The sequence below is a fragment of the Agelaius tricolor genome, unplaced genomic scaffold (genome assembly GCF_023055355.1).
Source record: "Agelaius tricolor isolate 1412-34295 unplaced genomic scaffold, bAgeTri1.0.p SCAF_1, whole genome shotgun sequence".
Taxonomy (NCBI): Eukaryota; Metazoa; Chordata; class Aves; order Passeriformes; family Icteridae; genus Agelaius; species Agelaius tricolor.
The window spans coordinates 7,226,785-7,244,670 of NW_027269261.1; the positions used below are offsets into that span (position 1 = coordinate 7,226,785).

The following is a 17,886-nucleotide window of genomic DNA, read 5'->3' on the forward strand; positions in this document are numbered from 1 at the left end:
TTTCCAAAGTGACATCTTTATCTTTCATGCCCATGTTTTTCTGATCCTCTCCTTCTGCCAAGACCTGGGATTTGTATGAGTAAATCAGCTTGTCCAAGTGCCCCATTTGCATGTGCAAACACAACCGGTGGCACACAGAGCTTGCTTTTCCTCATGCAAAATTGCAGCAGCATCTCTTGGAAATGCAGCCTGACTGAGGCAAGGTGTCTAAAAGCCCCAAAGAGGGCTGAAAATGAACAACAGGTGCACTACTAATTGGTCTCACCTCTCCACAGGTAATTGGGAGCTCTCTCCTCTTCATTCACGACAAGCAGGAACAAGCCAAAGTCTGGATGATTGACTTTGGGAAAACCACCCCACTGCCAGAGGGACAAGTTCTGCAGCACAACGTGCCCTGGGTGGAAGGGAACAGAGAGGATGGCTACCTCTGGGGGCTGGACAACCTCATTCAGATCCTGACAGAGTTGTCCCAGAGCGAAGACTTGCATTAAAGCTGCGCATCCAACTCTGCCACTACCCCCCAGCCTGCCCCCGACTGACTCTTCTGAACTGCACTACAAGACACTTTCCAGCCCTCGCCCTCCCTGTTTGAAAGCTATACTCTCCCTATTTAATGTGTTTTTGTTGTGGTTTTTTTTAGGTTGTCTTGGTTGTTTCCCCCCCCCCCCCCCCCTCCTGTAAATAGAGAGCTAACCTGCCAGAACAAAAGCTGAACTTGAAACCTTGGCTTTGCAGAGTCAGTGGGAGCAGGTGGCCCGGGGCAAGGGCATGCTTTGCCTGTCGTGCTTTTGTCTCTTGCTCAGCCTGATGTTAAGAGGGCTGGCGGAGGAAGGAGCCTCTTCCTTCACCGGGATCATCCTGAAAACACTCAGTGACCATGCCCGGGACCCTCTGGCAGTCAGAGAGTGTGAGCGAGGTGTGGAGATGGTGAAGGACACTGTAGTGGGAGCCCTTTGGTTGTCTCTGCCAGCACCTTTCAGCCCAGGGAGCTGGCTGTGCCAAGTCCTTCAGAGAGCTGCTAGAAGGGCAGATTTGGGGTTTAATTTGTGTTCAAGACATCTTGTAGAGTTGCTGTTATTTTTGAGTGGCACTGGAGGGCCAGGGCTTCCCTCCTGCTGCAGAGCCATGTAGTCAGGCACAGGTATTTGCCATGGCCAGGTGCTTCCCACCCACATTCCCCACGCTGAGTGCCCTGGTGAGCAAAACTTTGGGCTCCTCTCTAGAGCCTCAGCTCCCTCGCTAGGAACTGCTTCCAGCCTGCCTTAGCTGGGGTCTCCAATCCTCCCTAGCTGAGAAAAATAGCTCATAAAGGACTACTATGAGATCTAAAGTGGCCATCCAGGTCGATCAGTCTTTTTTGTCAGCAGCTGAGCACACGTGTAGCGCCACCAATGCTCACACCTAGCCCAGGGCGACCCTCCTGCCTGGAGCGTGTCCATAATTTCCATCTGCATCAGGTGAAGGCTCACAGCAGCAAGGCAGCACCCAGCTTAGACACCTTTGGCAAAGCAAAGCTGGGATCAGACATCCCTGTGCCTCCCCCTTTTTCCACAGAGCTGCCTGTGGCTGTGCTGCTGGGGCCGTGTGAGGGCCCCTGTGCTCCTGCTCCTGTGAAAACACCCAGTTCCCTGTTTAGGGTGGAGGCTATTTTTTAACTTCCTGGAACATTTGAAGCGAGCAGTGGCAGGGCTGCTGCGCCAAAGGTCATCCCTGGAGAGGCTGGCGGGGAGGGGAGGCTGCAGCAGCCCCCACCTCGAGGAACCTGCAGCACAGGGGGTGGTGCAGGAGCTTGGCAGCCATGGATCCCTCACCTGCTCCATCCATCCATCCCCAAACCCACTGTCCCCTCTCACTCCCCAGGAGCAGGGCTCCAGAGCCCCTCTGCCATAGTTTGATGGGTCCAGCACCCAAGGAGGAGACCTCCCTTGCAGCAATAAGGAGGAGGTGGCCACCAAGGCATCTGCAGCCAAGCCTCTTCCCCAAGGACTGAAGTTTCCTAAGGTTTTTCTCAGTTCATAGCTCACCAGACAGGTGTCTTGTGCTTATCAGATGCCATTGTAAATGGTTGCACTGTTTTAGCTCCTTGCCAGGCTTTCTAGACTAGCCCATGTGGAAGTGCCTTATAGACTTTGCCTCTGTTCCATTAGTGTCATGGAAAAGGTTGGTTTTTTTTTTTTTAAGTTATATTTATTTTCATCCCATTTTAATTGCACAAAACACTAAAATGTAATGCATGGAATATTTTTTTTTTAACTGTGTTTTTTTAGTTTTTAAGCCATGCCTTTTCCAACTTTGGAGAAAGGGTGTGAACAGATATGCTATGTAGCTATGTACCACTTACTGCTGTACTTTAGCTTCGAGCTGCTCTTATATATGTACGTTATTTTTTAAGCCTGTTTATAAACCAGATCCCTCGCTTTGTGGCTTCAGAAGAAGCAGATTGTTGATCTCAGATGTCTTATGCTTTCCTGGAGGCTGGAATGGTTGCTGTGAGGGATTTTCCCTGCTCCCACCACACCTCTTGGTCATTGGGTAATACAGAAAAAAAATTCCAAACCGGTCTGGAACACCAATGCACAGTGCCTGTAAAAAAGTCCTGTAACATTGCAAATAAAGGCATATGGGAAGCATTCCCCTGGTGTGCAGTCAGTGTCTGCCCTGTGCAGCTTCTGGCAGCCTTGGAACAGCTTTTCATGTCCATGGGGTGGGGGGGAATCAGGCTCCAGCAGTGCTGCATAAAAGCAAGAGTAGGGAAGGACCCTGTGCTTGGAACAGATCCTGACAAACAGGAACTGGCTCTGCAGGGAACAGGGCAGGAGGAGAGCAGAACTGGGGCTGTGGGAGGCCCAGGCTCAGTGGGAGCTGCTTCCCAGAGAGGCCTGAATTCCTCCATCCCCCTTCTGCAGGGAAGGCCACTGAAGGCAGCTCCAGTTTTTTTTTTGGAACGTGTTTGGCTCCCACTGAGTGGTTTCTGAGTGCCACCCCGTGATTCCTGCTCTGGAGAATCCCAAAGCACCCAGGAGAATCCGAGCTGCTGGGCACAGCCAAACACTCCCCCGGCTCCTCTCCCTCTCAGCTGCACTGTGGGCAGGGCCAGAGGGTTTGGACCACAAAAAACCCCAGGTTGTTTCTGCAGGGAAGGAGGAATCAGGCTGTAGAGCCTGAAGGCAGCTCCATTCCCTCCTGGATGGTTGTGCAAGCACAGGACAGCAGGAGCTGTTCTAGCATAGATGTGACTAAAGCCAGATTTAGTGCCCTGACCCTCAGGAGCAGCCCAGCCTGGGGACCAGACCTGGCTCACCACGGATCCTCCAAAAGAAACTGCAGGAGAAACCCTGCAGTGTGGAATTTGGAGACTAGAAACCTCTTGGTCTGAGGCAGGGCTGGCAGGACACTGGATGTGAGGCTGCTGCCTGTGCACCAGCGGTCTCTCCTGGGCTGTGGGAAAGCAAACGAGTTTCCTGTCTGGCTGCTGAGCTCACTCCAGCAGAACTGACAGCTCATGATTTACTTATAGGTCCAGTTTTTGGGGTCTCTCTGGTCTGTGACTCCTCTTCCTAGCTTCAGAGGAAAACAAAAACCTCCAAAACTTACCCAGCTGCACCCTAAAATGCAAAAACAGAGAGTAAAGGCCCTGTTCTGTGAAAACCTCTCTTGAGAGTTGAGGAAACACCATGACATTGTGGTGGAGAGTATGCAGAAAAATTCACAGTGCCAGAGGCTTATGTCCAGAAAGGAGACAGAGGAGTCCTGTAACTTTATTTGAGTAAAGGGAATGGCCATGGGGCATTTCCCCTAGTGTCTATCAAACTGTTGGAGGATGCAGCCTCCTTTTTATCCTAATTTCCTGGTCACAACACCCTCTTCCTTTCCCAATTGGCTTAGGCACTTGGAAGGTACAGACTTCCCTACTGCATGTCCCCCTCTAATATGCACATCCCTCCTTTTTTGTATCTATAACAAAACAACATTCATCATTCTGTTCAGTCTTTGTTCTTCTTCTCTAAGTTCAGGAATTTAACATGGCCTTGGCTTAGCAGCATTCTGTGTCAATTGTCAACATTTTTTAGTTTCTCCTATTCCTCCCCTATCTATAAGTCTCTGGCCCTATCTACAAGCAGATTTTCATGGTCTGTAAAGACACATTCATCCTATTCCTCTCAAGAGGAAAAGGGAGTAAGTCAGGAGAAGAAAGCCCTTGTGGCTGAGTGCTGCTGATCCTGGGGTTTATCAGAGGATTGGGATGGGCCATGGCACATAGCAGCACATGGCACAGCAAGAGCCTGGCTTGGCCTCCCTGCCTGGCTTTACTGCACTCCCAAAGCAAAGCCCACAGCTCCCTGCCACCTTATGCATCAATAAACTAATTGATTCATAAACCCAATATAGAGAAGAGGGGCCAGGATTTACATTAGTGCAACAAAGAAAGCTTTACACCTTGCTGAGGTCTCTGCCCTTCCAGAACAGAGCACCTTCAGCAGTGCCAGGGGCTGTAAGGTCATCTGTTCAGGCTGCAGGTAGGGAGGGGCAGCTCCTTTCCTTCAGCCTTGTCTGATGGGGCACTACTTGACAGAATGAGTCTCCCATAAATCTGGGGGTGCTGGGGGCCAGCTGGGCATTCCAGCCTGTGAAAATGCAGGACTTGGTGTGGTGGTTGACAGGGATCAAACAGTGTGCTCAGTCTTGTTCCCAAGATTTTGGGGGTCTCAGGAGGGATTTTACCCCTACCATAGGGTAAAATCCTTCAGCCCCCAGCCTGAAGCCTGGCAAGAGCCCCAGGAACCCCGTGTTCTCCTGCCTGTAGGAGGACACAGTATGGGTCATCTAGAATGTAATCTTATCCCCCAAAGAGTTGCAGCTGGACCCTATTACTAAAGATTAGGAGCAGGCCAGATGATAACAGGCAACACCTGTAGCCAATAGGAACTAGTGGCATAAAAGAGTGGATTGGTGGGAACTGGGCTCAGATGGCTGCTGCAAGGACCGGGAACAGTCAGTGCTCAGAGGATGTGCCTACAGGAAACATCGAGGAGGTATGAAGCTCTGAGGATATAGAACCCTTGTACCATAATGATAAAAGAATTGTTGATATATAGTAATATATAAGACAACAAATGTGGGGTGGACGCGGGCTCCTCATGGCGCTTCCCCCGCGGGCCGGGAGGCGGCGCTGTGCCCTCGGCGGCGGGCAGGCCTCGCCTCACGGCGGGAAGGGCCCCGCGCCTCACGGGATGCGCCCCAAGCGCCGCTGCTTTGAGGCTTTTTCTCCATCCCCGGCGCTTTGGGGTTTGGGTTTCGCACTACGAGCTGGGAGGTGGTTAAAATTAATAAACGCTGCCGTTTCTAGCAGCGGCTCCATCCCGGAGCCAGCCTGAGCAGGGCAGGGGGTGAAGGGTTCATGTTGCCCGCATCTCCTTTGTGGGTGGTTCTAGGGGTGAGAGTGTGAAAAACGCCCATTGCTTGTTTTTAAAATTTAAAAGTTTAGTAGTAATAAAATGGTTATAAAAATAGTAATATAATTAGAGTAATAAAAATTTGGACAATTTGGACTCGGACAATATGAGACAATAAAAACAAAGAGTTATGGACAGTCTGGGTACCTCTTTCTGGGCAAAATCAGCCTGAAAAAGGACCCACGTTAACAGAGGATTAACCCTTAAAAGCAACAGCCTGTTGCATATTCATACACCTCATCCATGATACATAAATTCCATTCAAACACAGGATTCTGTCTGGTCAGTATCAGCTTCTTCCTCTGAATCCTAATGGGAAGAAGTTTGTTTCTTCTGATAAGAGAGAATTATTCTTCTGATAATTCTTTTCCTCTGAAAGATTTAGGTGTCCTGTGGCTGCTATCTCAGTGAGAGTCTTCCCTTTAAAAAGAGTATCTTACATAGCATAGTTTCTATTTTAACATTATGCTATAACCCTAAAACTATATTTAACACACTATTTGAGAAAATTAATACAGCATTACTTTCTAGCATAACACATATAATATTCATTTTAATATTTGCAAAAAGCCAATCATAAAATACACATTTTTCACAGGCTCTATCCTGGAGCCAGCCTGAGCAGGGCAGAGGGTGAAGGGTTCCTGGTGCCCACATCTCCTGTCTGGGTGGCTCTAGGGGTGAGAGGCTGGGGGAACACGTCTCTCCTCCCTGTGCCAGTGCAGGGTTGGAGCCCCCCAGCAGCCCCAGCCCCTGGGGACAGCTTTCCCACTCTCATTTGAGTCTGCGTTTTGTTCGCTTCCCTGCCCTTAAAAAATTACAAATTTGTTCTTTGTTATTGTGAAGTGTAAGAACAAAAAACTTAGAAACCGCTGGGGAATGGGAGAGGTGGGCAAGGCCCTGCTATAGTGTCAGCTGGTTTGATTTGTCTTTTGCCATGCAGTTAGAAGTCCATGGAAGTGGTCCCACTGTGCTCCTGCAGTCCTGGGGTCCCAGTCGTGATCTGCTGTTCCCAGGGCCACACTTCACACCCAGAGTGGGGCTGTGGACACAGCTCTGCCATGTCCTGCACCCCCAGTGCCTGACCCACCACGAGTGATGCCTCCAGCAAGGAAGGCTTCATATGGGGATTTGTCATGGACGTATTTTATGAAAAGTCTTTTTGCTAGGATCTTTTCTCCTGAGAAGCTGAGAGGCCTCAGAAATGTAATGTAAACAATAATTATCTGCTGCTGTGGAATGCAACAGGTGCATCTTTGATTGGTCCCATGTGGTTGTTTTTAATTAATGGCCAATCACAGTCCAGCTGGCACGGACTCTCTGGTTAGTCACAAGATTTTATTATCATTCCATTCTTTTCCTTGCTAGCCTTCTGATGAAATCCTTTCTTCTATTCTTTTAGTATAGTTTTAACATAATATATATCATAAAATAATAAATCAGCCTTCTGAAACATGGAGTCAGATTCTCATCTCTTTCCTTGTCTTGGGACCCCTGTGAACACCACCACATTTGGTGCCCTGTGTGAAGGAACATTGCCAAAGGGATTTACTGCTCTGGGGGCTGTTGTTGCTTTTATACAGTCAGGTGTTCTCTGTCTCAGCAGTTCCTGCTGCTCTCCAGGATGGAACTGTGCTTCCACCCTGAACAGCCAGAGAGCATAGGAGAGCTGCTGCTGGTGCCACTCAGAAGAGAAAGCCCATGGAGGAGGCTGCTGAGTGATTCCAATCTGGGACAGCCCTGGAGGAAACTGAGAAATTTTGGCACCCCAGCAGCTCATCCCACTTCTGGCACTGTTGCACTGCCTGCTTGGGGCTGTTTTTTTGCGACTTTGTGCCTCCTACCATTCATTTGGTGTGTATTAACAATGCAAGACCTGGGGCCAGCTGCCCCCTGTCCACATTGCCTGGTGCCAGGGTGTCCAAACACTCCTTCCCTAGTGTAGAAACCTAAGATTTGAAACCACCACGACAAAGGAGCACGAAAAGAAATAGAGGCACAAAATTATTTACTCAAACACCTGACCTGAGCCAGGAAACAAAATCAAATACTTTAATTTCTAGTGACTGAAATCTGTGTCAGAAAGGGCTTTTGCTCCAAGGTGGTTTACATGCTGTTTTCCATGGCAGGAACCCCAGGACTTCTGCAGGGACACACACACACACAGAGATCTGCTCTCTTGTAGCAGTGGGGTTGGCTCAGAGAAGGGAATGTGAGAAGAATAAGCAGCAGGAGTCTGTAGTAGCAAGATAGAGATGCTACAGATATATTTCCCCCTTTGCAAAAGATCTGTGGCTAAAAAAAAACATTTCCCACTGGTAGCGTGGTATCTTTTTCTGGTGCTAAATTCATGTTTCATCTCTTTTTATGCCTCCAGAACAGCGAGGGGAGATAGCAGGGCCCGTGGGTGGGCTCTGAGGGGTGCCACGTGCTCCCTCCCACCATTCACCAGCCCCAGGCAGGTGCTGCAATTGTGCCCTGATGCAACTGCCACGTTCTGCACGTGCCCAGCTGCTTTTCCCATGGGAAATGGCTCTGCAGGAAGGCTCACAGGCCCTCTGGGTTACAGGGTGTGAAAAGTGCATATTATATGGCTCTATGCAGATATTTACTACATGGATTTTGTTGTATTGATTAGTAGTGCTGCATTAACATTTTAATAATATGATAAATGTAGTCCTGTAGTTAAAAGGTAACTTTTGTAGTTAAAGTAGGAACTATGTAAGTGGGATATTTTTTAAAGAAAGGAATGAGGTACTCACACCAGATGGCAGCCACAGGACACCTCAATCTTTCAGAGAAAAAAATTTATTGTTCTCTTATCAGAAGAAATGAACTTCTTCCTGCCTGGCTAAGGATTGAAGGCACCTTAGGATTAGGAGGAAGAAGTTGACACTGACCTGGCTGAATCCTTTGTTTGAATGGAATTTATGCATCCTGTATGAGGTGTATGAATATGCAACAGGCTGTTGCTTTTAAGGGTTAATCCTCTGTTAACGTGGGTCCTTTTTTGGGCTGATTTTGCCCAGAAAGAGGTACCCAGACTGTCCGTAACTCTTTGTTTTTATTGTCTCATATTGTCTGTATTCAAATTGTCCAAATTTTTATTACTCTAATTATATTACTATTTTTATAACCATTTTATTACTATTAAATGTTAAAAAAATTAAAAACAAGTGATTGGCATTGTTCACACAGGGGGATCATTAAGGATCAGAGGATGTCTCTTGAGCACTTGTGAGCCAGCATGGTGCAGCCCACAGTGCTGCTGCCCAGGGAGCATCCCCAGGGCAGATTGGTGCCATCCTACCCTTTGAACCCATTGTATCCTTTGGTACCCGTGGGACAGGCAGTGGCAGTGGGTGCTCTGGTGGGACAGGCAGTGGCAGTGGCTGCCTGGTTCCAGCAGGGCAGGTTGCAGCATTCTGAGAGTGCCAGGGCACTCACACACTGTCTCTGCAGGGACAGTGGCTCCTAAGCCCTGTGCTGCCCACCCAGCAGCATGTGAGCCTTGGAATAAGCAGAATTTAAGGCTGGGATTTGGCATTCATCTGGCTGGCCTGAAGCCAAGGCTTGTCCCTTAAAAACTCACAACTTCCCTTCACATCTCTGGCAGTGCAATGCTTGGTGTGCCCCAGACATGAGCATACACTCCTGCCAGCCTTGCAGCTCACATCCTCTTCCACAGGGCTGCAGTTTTCCTGTGGAAACAAGCTCTGAAATAGCCTGTAATTATAATATTACCTCCTAGGATCAGGTGCTACCTTCTCATAGCTGCATGTGGATCTGAATGTGTATTTGTACTGCATGACTTTGAGGTTTAGAGATAGTACATGCATACCTTGCAGTTACCCTCCTCTGCACAGACTTTTTTTTTTAAGGGTGCTCAGGTTAGTTTGAGCAGAATACAGTTGAAATTATGTTTTTCTAAATGTGTATCTCTAAATGATCCAATATCCAGGTGGTGTATTTCCATGTCTCTGCATGGCCAGCAGTGAGAGCTGCTGGTGAGCAGACCCTGGCTCCCTTTTGGGCTGAGCTGCAAGCCAGGACTGACCCCAGCCCTCCTGCACAAGCTGCCTTTGCCCCACCAGTGTAACAGCTGCCAGTAGCCCAGACTCTCCCAGATGGCCTCATGCAAAGCCCACCTGCTTACACTGATTGCTCTGGGTCCTGCAGGAGGTCACAGCTGCTCCCCATCACCCTGGGAGCGGTGTTGGTGCTGTGGCTGCAGCCCTGGGGGGCTCCCAGCAAGAGCTGCTGCAGGACTGGATGTACCCCAGAGGTGTATGGCAGTTCTAAGGAGGTGTGCTGGTCTGGGGAGGCTGCAAGTGGAGAGGGAAGGAATTGCCCCTGTTGTGTGGTGGTTGCTGGAAAAGGATTTTCCTTGGAGCCAGCACTGTGTGTTTCACAGAGCAAGGGCTGTGCTGTGCTCTGAGGGCACCTGGGCTGGCTCTGCTCTTGTGTTGGGGCTGAGCCAGCTCGGCCCTGAAGTCAGGGTGAGCTGTGTGCTGGCTGTGGGCCTCCCTTGGGAAGAGCTGGGTGCCCAGGAATGTGGCATGGAGGTTTTCCCTGTGTCTCATCTGTCTCCACCAAGCTCCAGTTTTTGACTTTGCTTTCGTGTGGTTTATTGCTGATCTTTCTCCTCCCCTTCTGAAATGGTTCCATTAGCAGGGTGCTAAAGAAATCTCTTTGAGCTAATCATACCAGCTCTCTCCAGTGTGTTTGCCACGTGCTGGTGTGTCTGCATGGGTGTATTAATAGTATCACACTACTCTATGTCAGTGTTCATCCCAAAGTGCTTCCCCTGCAGAGGGCTGGATAGAAACACACAGCAAGGGGAAGGAGCTTCTGCCTCACCTCCCAGAGCCCTCAAAGCCAGGGGGTGTGAGAAGACCCCTCTTGCTGGTCTTGCACCAGCACTGAGTTTGGCCCCCTGGTCCAGTTGGGATGTCCCATGAGTTTCCCTACCCACAGTGGCTTTGGGGAGGGAGCAGAGCAGTGGTGTTTTGTGGAATTGTATATCACAGGAGGAGCATGGAGTGTGGATGGATGGCTGAAGTGTGCAGGTGTTCTAAGAAGCTGCCTCTCATGGGAAGGCTCTGCCACCTGCTCAGCTCTGCTCAGGTGTCTGTGGCCAAGCCCCTGACAGCACATGGGCTGTTCTCTTATGAGGTGCAGGAATAATGCACCTGGAGTCACATTAAAATGTTCAAATTGTGAACAAAACCCCATCAGGAAGGATTGCTGGTAGGCATGTGCACAGGGCAGCACAGGGTGGCATTTCCCCCTCCCTTGTCTCTGTTCCAGAGGTTCAGGTGAGGCTCCTCACCAGCCTTCTTCTCCTCTTGAAGGTTCTGGTTGTGAATTCCTTAAGGAAGCCCTGCCCCTGCCTCCTCAGGGGATGTGGGTGTGGGCTGGTGTCTGCTGGATGCTCTCCATCACCTCATGGTGGGAGGAGAACAAGAACCCATTTGGAATCAGGGATGATGGGGTTTCTCCAGGTGACACAAAGAGACTCTGCATTTCATTCCAGCTGTCCAGCAATAGAATATATTTAACTTTAAAAAAAAATATCCACAGTATCAAAACACAAGAAGTCACAATCCAATACTCAGTGATATAAACAGGCATACAAATGGTCCTCTGCAACCCCTCAGTTTGGCCTCCAGTACCAAAAGGAAAGGTGGGCTCACCAGCAAGGTGCAAACAGCACAGGTGGGCAGGCCCCTGCTCCCTCCTTCCTAAGGTGGGAAATCTGAGCTACCCATGCATGGCCAAAACCACAGAGCACACAGCCTTGAGCCAGCAATCCCCTTCCCAGCCTTGGGAGCAGTGCCTGTGCTGGGGTGTGGGCCAGGGTGGGATCACTTGCTGGGTGTCTGGGGGAGCACTGCCATCACCTCCAGCAGTGCTGGCACAGGTGAGCCCCTGTTTTGATCCCAAGCCAAAATGTGCCATTCTCTTCCACCTGCCTGTTGAAAGCATTCTCAGAGCTGGAAGATGGATTGAGCTGCTCTGGCCTTTGCCATTCTTAGAGCCTGAACAAAATAACAAAACCTTCACTTCCCACTCCACCCTTCCAGCAGTGGGGAAAGGGTGTTGTTGCTTCCCTCTGGCCACTTGGGTGGGTGCAAGAGAAGCAGGACTTGACTTTTAGCCTGGCTTAGGTACTTATATGGATGACAAGAGGAGGAAGGATAGGTTGTGGTTAGCATGAGCTCTGGTGGGATTCACTGTAATGAACCCTGCTTCAGATGGTGCCACTGTGACCTGGGGTTTTGCACCATGCTGCTCCCACAGGTGGATGGGAATGCTGAGTGCCAGTTTGGGAAATAAATTGCAGCACTGCTTCAAAGTGCATTGTGTGTGTGAGCATGCAGCAAAGTCAGCTGGAAATTACAGGGCTGTGTTGCCACACTGTGGTTGGCAAGCATGTGGGAGAAGACATTGCTTTTACCTGGGCAGGAATGTCAGATCTAGCCAGGGTCTCCTTGTACCTGGGGTTTAGATATCAAGGAACTCTTGGTGGTGTCTTGCAGTGGATGCAGTTTGGGCTGGGTAGCAATAAAATGCATCCTGGCTGGAGTGGATGCATGTGTGTGAACTGCAGGGTCAGCCCAGAACAAGCAGGAGGCAAGGAATAAAACAGCCCTGTGGAGAATACTGGGACTGTGAGCTTCATCTTCTTGCCCACAGAGCTCAGCACAACACTCACAGCAAGATTTAAGGGCAATTTCCACCACCTCTGGAAGGTCTCTAATAAAATGTGTGCCAGTCAATGCACGCAGGGAGGGACATGCAGCTTTGTGTCTTGGGCAGCAGGAGTGTGGCACAGATGGAGTCCCCTCTCCCATCTGACTCTCCTGACCCCATGGCTGTGTGTGCCAGAGCTGCTCCCAGCACAAGGCCCTGCTGAGAGCTGTGAGCAACCCCAAACCCCTGCAGCAAGGATGGCCAACCAGGCAAAAGGCTGGGAGGGTGGGGGTCACCTGCCAAAGCACCTTTTCCATGGTAAATATGGATTTGGCAACACCAATGAACTTGGGGAAATTGGTTCCTGCCTGGAACTGCTTTCCAATGAGTAGTAAATCAGTTGTTCAGCCCAGCTGTGTTCAAGTACCAAGAAGCTATTTCATTGAAGCCCTTTTTTTGTTTTGGTTGTTGGTTTTTTTTGTTTTTTTTTGAGAAACCTGTTTTTTTCACAATCAGAAAGGAGCAGCAGAAAAATTCCGTGTTGCTGGCAGATGGGGGTGGAGCAACTGCATTTATTCTTCATTACCCACGATCGCTCTTTAGCTGTAAAACTTGCATGTCAAACATCTACATTTACAAAGCAGCTGATGGTGCTGGGGTAGCTGGGGGCCATGCACTTCGGACCAGAGGAGGGGCTCTGGCTGTGCCCTCGGGCTGTGCTGGTTTGCAGCTGGTCACAGCTCCCACAGGGGGTGGAGGTGTTGTCCCCTCTGCAGTGCTTTGGAAGGAGGTGTGAAAACGCTGGGTGGTTAATTTTACCCTAAAGAGAAAAAAAAGTAATTGTTGTTAGGGGAAAGCTCCAGATTTTCACTCGTAGCTGTGTCTTCACAGTGTGGCTCTTGTCAGTGGGCACCAGACAGGCCTCTCCAGATGCTGCCAGCTGCCCACAGAACTCTGACCTTTTGTGAGAGGAGGAAAACCAAGTCATAGTGGAGAGTGTGGTACTAAAGATGGGAAAAGCAGAACCCCCTGATGAGCACAGCCCTGCCCTGAGCTCAGTCTCTGAGCTCCCACTGCTTGCCATGGGGACACCTGAAGGATTCACAGGAGCTCACCTGTGGCATTCACGTTCTCTGAAAAAAATCCCTTTGCCCAGGATTTTTCCCTGGGAAGCTGAAAAGCCTCAGAAAAAAAGGAAAACAATTCTTATCTCATTTGCTTCTCCTGTGTTGTGCTCGTGTGGAATGTGTTTGGAGATTGTTTACCCACAGGTGATTGTTTCATTGGATTCTGGTGTGAGTTGTTTTGACTCTTTGGCCAATTGGGGCCAAGCTGTGTCAGGACTCTGGAAAGAGTCACGAGTTTTCATTATTATCTTTTTAGCCTTCTGTAGTATCTTTTCTGTATTCTTTAGTATAGTAGAGTATTCTTTAAGATAATATAGTATCATAAAGTGATAAATTGACCTTCTGAGAACATGTCAGATGCATCATTCCTGCCTTTGTTGGGGCATTCCCTGCAAATACAATATTCACCATTGCCTGAGAGCAGGCTGCTGCTTACACCTGGGCTGGGGGGAGCTTGGCAGTGCCAGTTTTGTTCAGGGCTATTGGAAAAAGCAGAGGGATTTATCATTTTTATTACTACCACAGGGACAGCCTTGGGGAAAATGGATTTGATGTTTGCTGCCTGGTAGCAAGGCCAATCTATAAAGTGGCTCCTGTCCTAAAGCTGAGAGTGGGAAACTGTCTGCTTCTAATTAAAATCAATTTAACAAATCACCACAATAGGCAAAAATAAGGCTTTTTGTCCTGGGTGACATTTGGCAGATTTCAGAGCCTCTGAAGTGGTGCACTGAGTGTTTTCTTGGCTTCAACAATTCAGTAAGAAGGTGAAAGATAAGAAGAAATTTTACAGAGCAAAGCCTGAAAGTAAAATATAAATCCCACACCTCATCTGTGCATTGCTCAGACTCCTTCATGCAATAAATGCAGGCAGCACCCAGAGCTAACCAAAGTGATGCTCTCAGAGACCTGCAGCCATCCCAGGGAGGGCAGCATTTCCATTCAATCCTTTCCCAGCCAATCCAATTCTCTCATCCTCACTAGAGCAGAGACAGACAGCACCAAGTGTGGCCCAGAAAGCCAGCAAAACCCTGGTGATGCTGATGAGGAGCTTGTTCTGTCCCTTTTTGTTCCCAGGGGACCTTTTGTGCAGGTGCTAGGTCTCTGGGATGGGGCATCTGCTGCTGATCTGACTGACGTCTGATGCCACAGGAGATGTGACTTTTGGCACTTTAGGGCCAGTGAAAATATCAGCTTGTTTATTCCTCCCCAGCCTGAGGCTTCTTGTGCTGCCTGTCCACTACACATATATATATAACTCCACCTTCTAAAAGTGAACCCAACTTCACAGGCACCAGAAGACGTTGTTCTTAAGCCACACTTGCTGCTCCTATTCCAAAGGCTTTGCCTGGTTCCTTTTATCCATGGCCTGTTATCCCTGTCTGCAGGGGCTCCTGCACACCCATCCTGACACCACAGCACAACTAACGTGATGCTTAAGCGGTGTTTGGTGTTTGCACTTGACTCAGCCATTCTGGTTTGGCAAAGGTGAGGGGTAACCATTGCTTTTTTGCTCTTTGGCATTGCACATGCTGCAGCTGAGCAGGCAAGTGGTTTGGGTGGCTTCAGGGCCAGTTATAGACCTCAAAAAAAGAGTTCTCACTGATGACAGCAGAAGCTGGTGAAGGTGTTTTCCAGATGTGCTACAGATTCCCCATTTGCTGCTGGTTAGGATCCTATTTACTCCTTTTTTTCCCAGGTGGGAAATGGAGAAGCAGAGATGGTCTGTCTCACAGGAGATGCTGAAGCTCAGTTCTGTAACACCTGTACAGCCCAGCAAGCCACAGCACAGCTGCAGGTGCACAGCACAGGCCACTCCCTGAACCAGTCCCTTTGGTAGAAATGGACAGACACTTGAAATTGTTGAATATTGTGAGCATAAATCCTTTTGGCCATCGCTGTGGCAGTGCTACTCTTGAGGAGCTCATCCCCTGGCTTTAGTTCAGATCCCAAATGGCTCTTGGCTTTTCACCACTGACCTGCTTGGTTGGTTTTCTCCAGCTGAGAAATGAAACCATGAAATCACAGCCCTACCCCTTTTGGCCATGGGCCTTCCAACCACAACAACTCCCAAGCACCTGTCTAGTAGCAGGTGGAGATCCTGGAGTTTTGGATACTTACCTGGGCAAGCAGAGCTGGGATGCTCCTTCAGCCAGGAGCACTCGTCGTGCTCTCAGGGGATCCATTTCCAAAGCGTGGAGACACTGCCAGCAAGTCCCTTCCAGGGGCAGGAAAGGTTCTTTGGCTCCCCCAGTATTGTTTTGTACAAGAGGCTTTTGGCAGTACTTGCTGCCCTAGAGGCGAGGTGCTGCAGGACACCAGTCCTGTGCTGGGAAAAGTGTCCCCTGGGCTGGTGGCAGCTCTGATCCTTGCATGGTGGCAGCGGGTGGAAGCAGGGGATGGCCCCGGTCACGTCAGCGGTACAATAGGATTTACAGCAAGCACGTTTCTCAAGACATCTGCAGGGACAGAGCTTCAGTGAACATCTTACATACACAGGCAGCAGAGGGGGCTGGGTTGGACCCTCCACTGCTGCACAGCAGTCACGGATGGACTCTCGGGGCAGGAAGGAAGTACCACTGGTTTGCTTTTACATCCTGTACGTGTATCTATGAACAGCTCCTTGGCATTTGATGTTCACAACCAGCAAGCACAAAAAGGAGGCAAAACATCTTCAGCGACCTCCCCCTGGGAGCAGAGGGATCTCTCCCTCCCTTGGTTCAGCTGCCCACCCAGGTGCCACCTTTGCCAAGGGTGTGTCCTTGTCCTGGCACCCTCGTCCTCCTGGTGGGCTGGGACCAGTCCAAGCCAAGCCGTGCTCGCCTCATCTCGGCTGCTCGGGGGCATCAGTGCAAGTCTGCGCTGGCTGCTCTGCATCTCCGCTCCGCTGGACGGGCACGGGCAGACACAGGGAGACAAAACAAAGGGACAAGAAGAGAGACAAAGGGTAATGAAAAGGTCCGTGGCCCACGGCTGCCAAAGGAAATCTCTCGCCGCGTTTCTCTGACCACACTTGTCCCAGCCACTAGAGCTGCTGTGGGATCCCCTGCTCCTTGTAGCCTGTGAGGAGGGAGGGGAAGGGAACATGATTAGAGTTTGTAGGAAAGGCATTTTGTGCTGTTCTTGTGAGCCAGCGAAGGCTTCCTAAAGATAAGGAAAGCCCTCTATCTCTCTCGAGGAAGACACCTAGGCTATCCCCATGACAACGTGATGAAGGAGAGAAAGTTACAAGATATGGACATTAGCTGGCCCACAGAATGATGTGGCTCCTTGTTCACCTACTGAGAACTTTGTTTCTTATGACCAGTGGGCAGTGAATGTTAAGTAAATGTAAATATCTTGAAAAACTATAAAAGCAGCATGTTGCTGTAATGAATCTCTCTTTTACACCTTTCTGATGGAGTCTTGGTGCTTTGTGCCATGTTGCACTCTATAACAACAAGAATTAATTCCAAATGAGGACCTTTGGTGAGGCTCAAGCAAGTCATGAGCCTGGTTTACCAGGAGTGGCAAAAACCCCATGGGAGAACAGGGGAGGTGCCACATTGTCCCTCGTGGCCAGGCTGCCCAGGGCAGCCCCCTGCCCTGCTTTAGCCAAGAGCTGCCTGGTGCTGCTCCTTCCTGGGCACAGCCATGTGGGTGCTGGCAGCCAGCCCTGCTGCTCTGGCACCTCTGCTTAAAGGGATTGTAAGAGCACAGCAGGTACCAGTGGTCAACAATTCCAGCCCAATAACCTGAAGTTTATATGGAGTGTGTTTTCCTGTAGTGCAGGGGAAATGGATGTGCTTGTATCCTGCTCCAGAGACACAGCTGCTCCCAAGCACTGCCCTGGTAGGTTGTGCATCCCACACTCATCTCTCCTTGGGATCTACTTGAGTTTGAGCCTCATCCTCCCAGAGCACTGCCAGGTAGGAGGAGGTTGGTTTCCTCTGTATGAGTCTAAATGAGGGATGTGGGACTTCAGGAGCTCTCCAAAATGCAGTTTATTCCATCCAAGAGGTTACAGCAGTCCAGGGTGGTGGGTGACAGAGCCTGTGCCTACAGCTGTCAGCTCCAGCTGCAGGCAGGCCTGGACACCCTGAGTTTAGGTTACAATGCATTATAGACTTTTCTTTGTTGAGCATCTTCATACAGTAGAACCAATCTATACCTTAAGTTTTATCTATAGCCTACCATAACTACTGTAATTATCATATTCATGTTACTATTCTCCAATCACTAAAAGTTAGGACATTACAGTTTAAGCTAGAAGTTGTTTTTCAGTTTTCTTGCAGTGGAAAATTCTGAGACCTTTTTTCTACTTGCAGCATTTGCTGGCTTGTTTGCCTGTGCTCTCTTTCTGCTTGGTAAAAACATCTTCTTGTTTGAGGTGGGTTTATCCTTTGCTCTAAGTCATAAAAACCCCTTCTAACTAACATATCCTTTGCCTTCTTGGTTATCCAGTAAGACTGGCTCAGCAGTTCTTTTCTGCTATATCAAAACTTGCTTTAATTTCTATTCCTTCTTCAGATTCTACATTCAAAAATCTTTCTGCCAAGCATACATATCTGTGAGACTTTCTTGTCAAACTTTCATCCTTCCCAACATTCCTCTATCCATCTTTGTGTTCCCCT

General features: G+C 49.3%; 2 protein-coding genes across 8 annotated transcripts in view; one reads left to right on the forward strand and one right to left on the reverse strand.

The window, feature by feature from the left end:
• Positions 1-2,630, forward strand: part of ITPKB (inositol-trisphosphate 3-kinase B) — a 67,616-nt gene extending 64,986 nt beyond the window's left edge. Inside the window, exon 8 of the mRNA XM_071421687.1 lies at positions 276-2,630. Within this exon, the coding sequence (XP_071277788.1) occupies positions 276-491 (216 nt within the window). The 3' untranslated portion in view covers positions 492-2,630. The remainder of the gene's footprint in view (positions 1-275) is intronic.
• An 8,348-nt stretch (positions 2,631-10,978) lies between these two features.
• Positions 10,979-17,886, reverse strand: part of STUM (stum, mechanosensory transduction mediator homolog) — a 48,776-nt gene continuing 41,868 nt past the window's right edge. For 4 of the 7 annotated variants that reach the window (XM_071421857.1, XM_071421897.1, XM_071421878.1 and 1 more), the window contains exons 3-4: positions 15,395-16,160; positions 10,979-12,969 (exon numbers count right to left, since the gene is read on the reverse strand). In XM_071421857.1, the coding sequence (XP_071277958.1) occupies positions 16,120-16,160 (41 nt within the window). In that variant the 3' untranslated portion in view covers positions 10,979-12,969; positions 15,395-16,119. Of the gene's footprint in view, positions 12,970-15,394; positions 16,334-17,886 lie in introns of all 7 variants that reach the window. The other 3 variants (XM_071421866.1, XM_071421887.1, XM_071421916.1) reach the window with 1 other exon arrangement.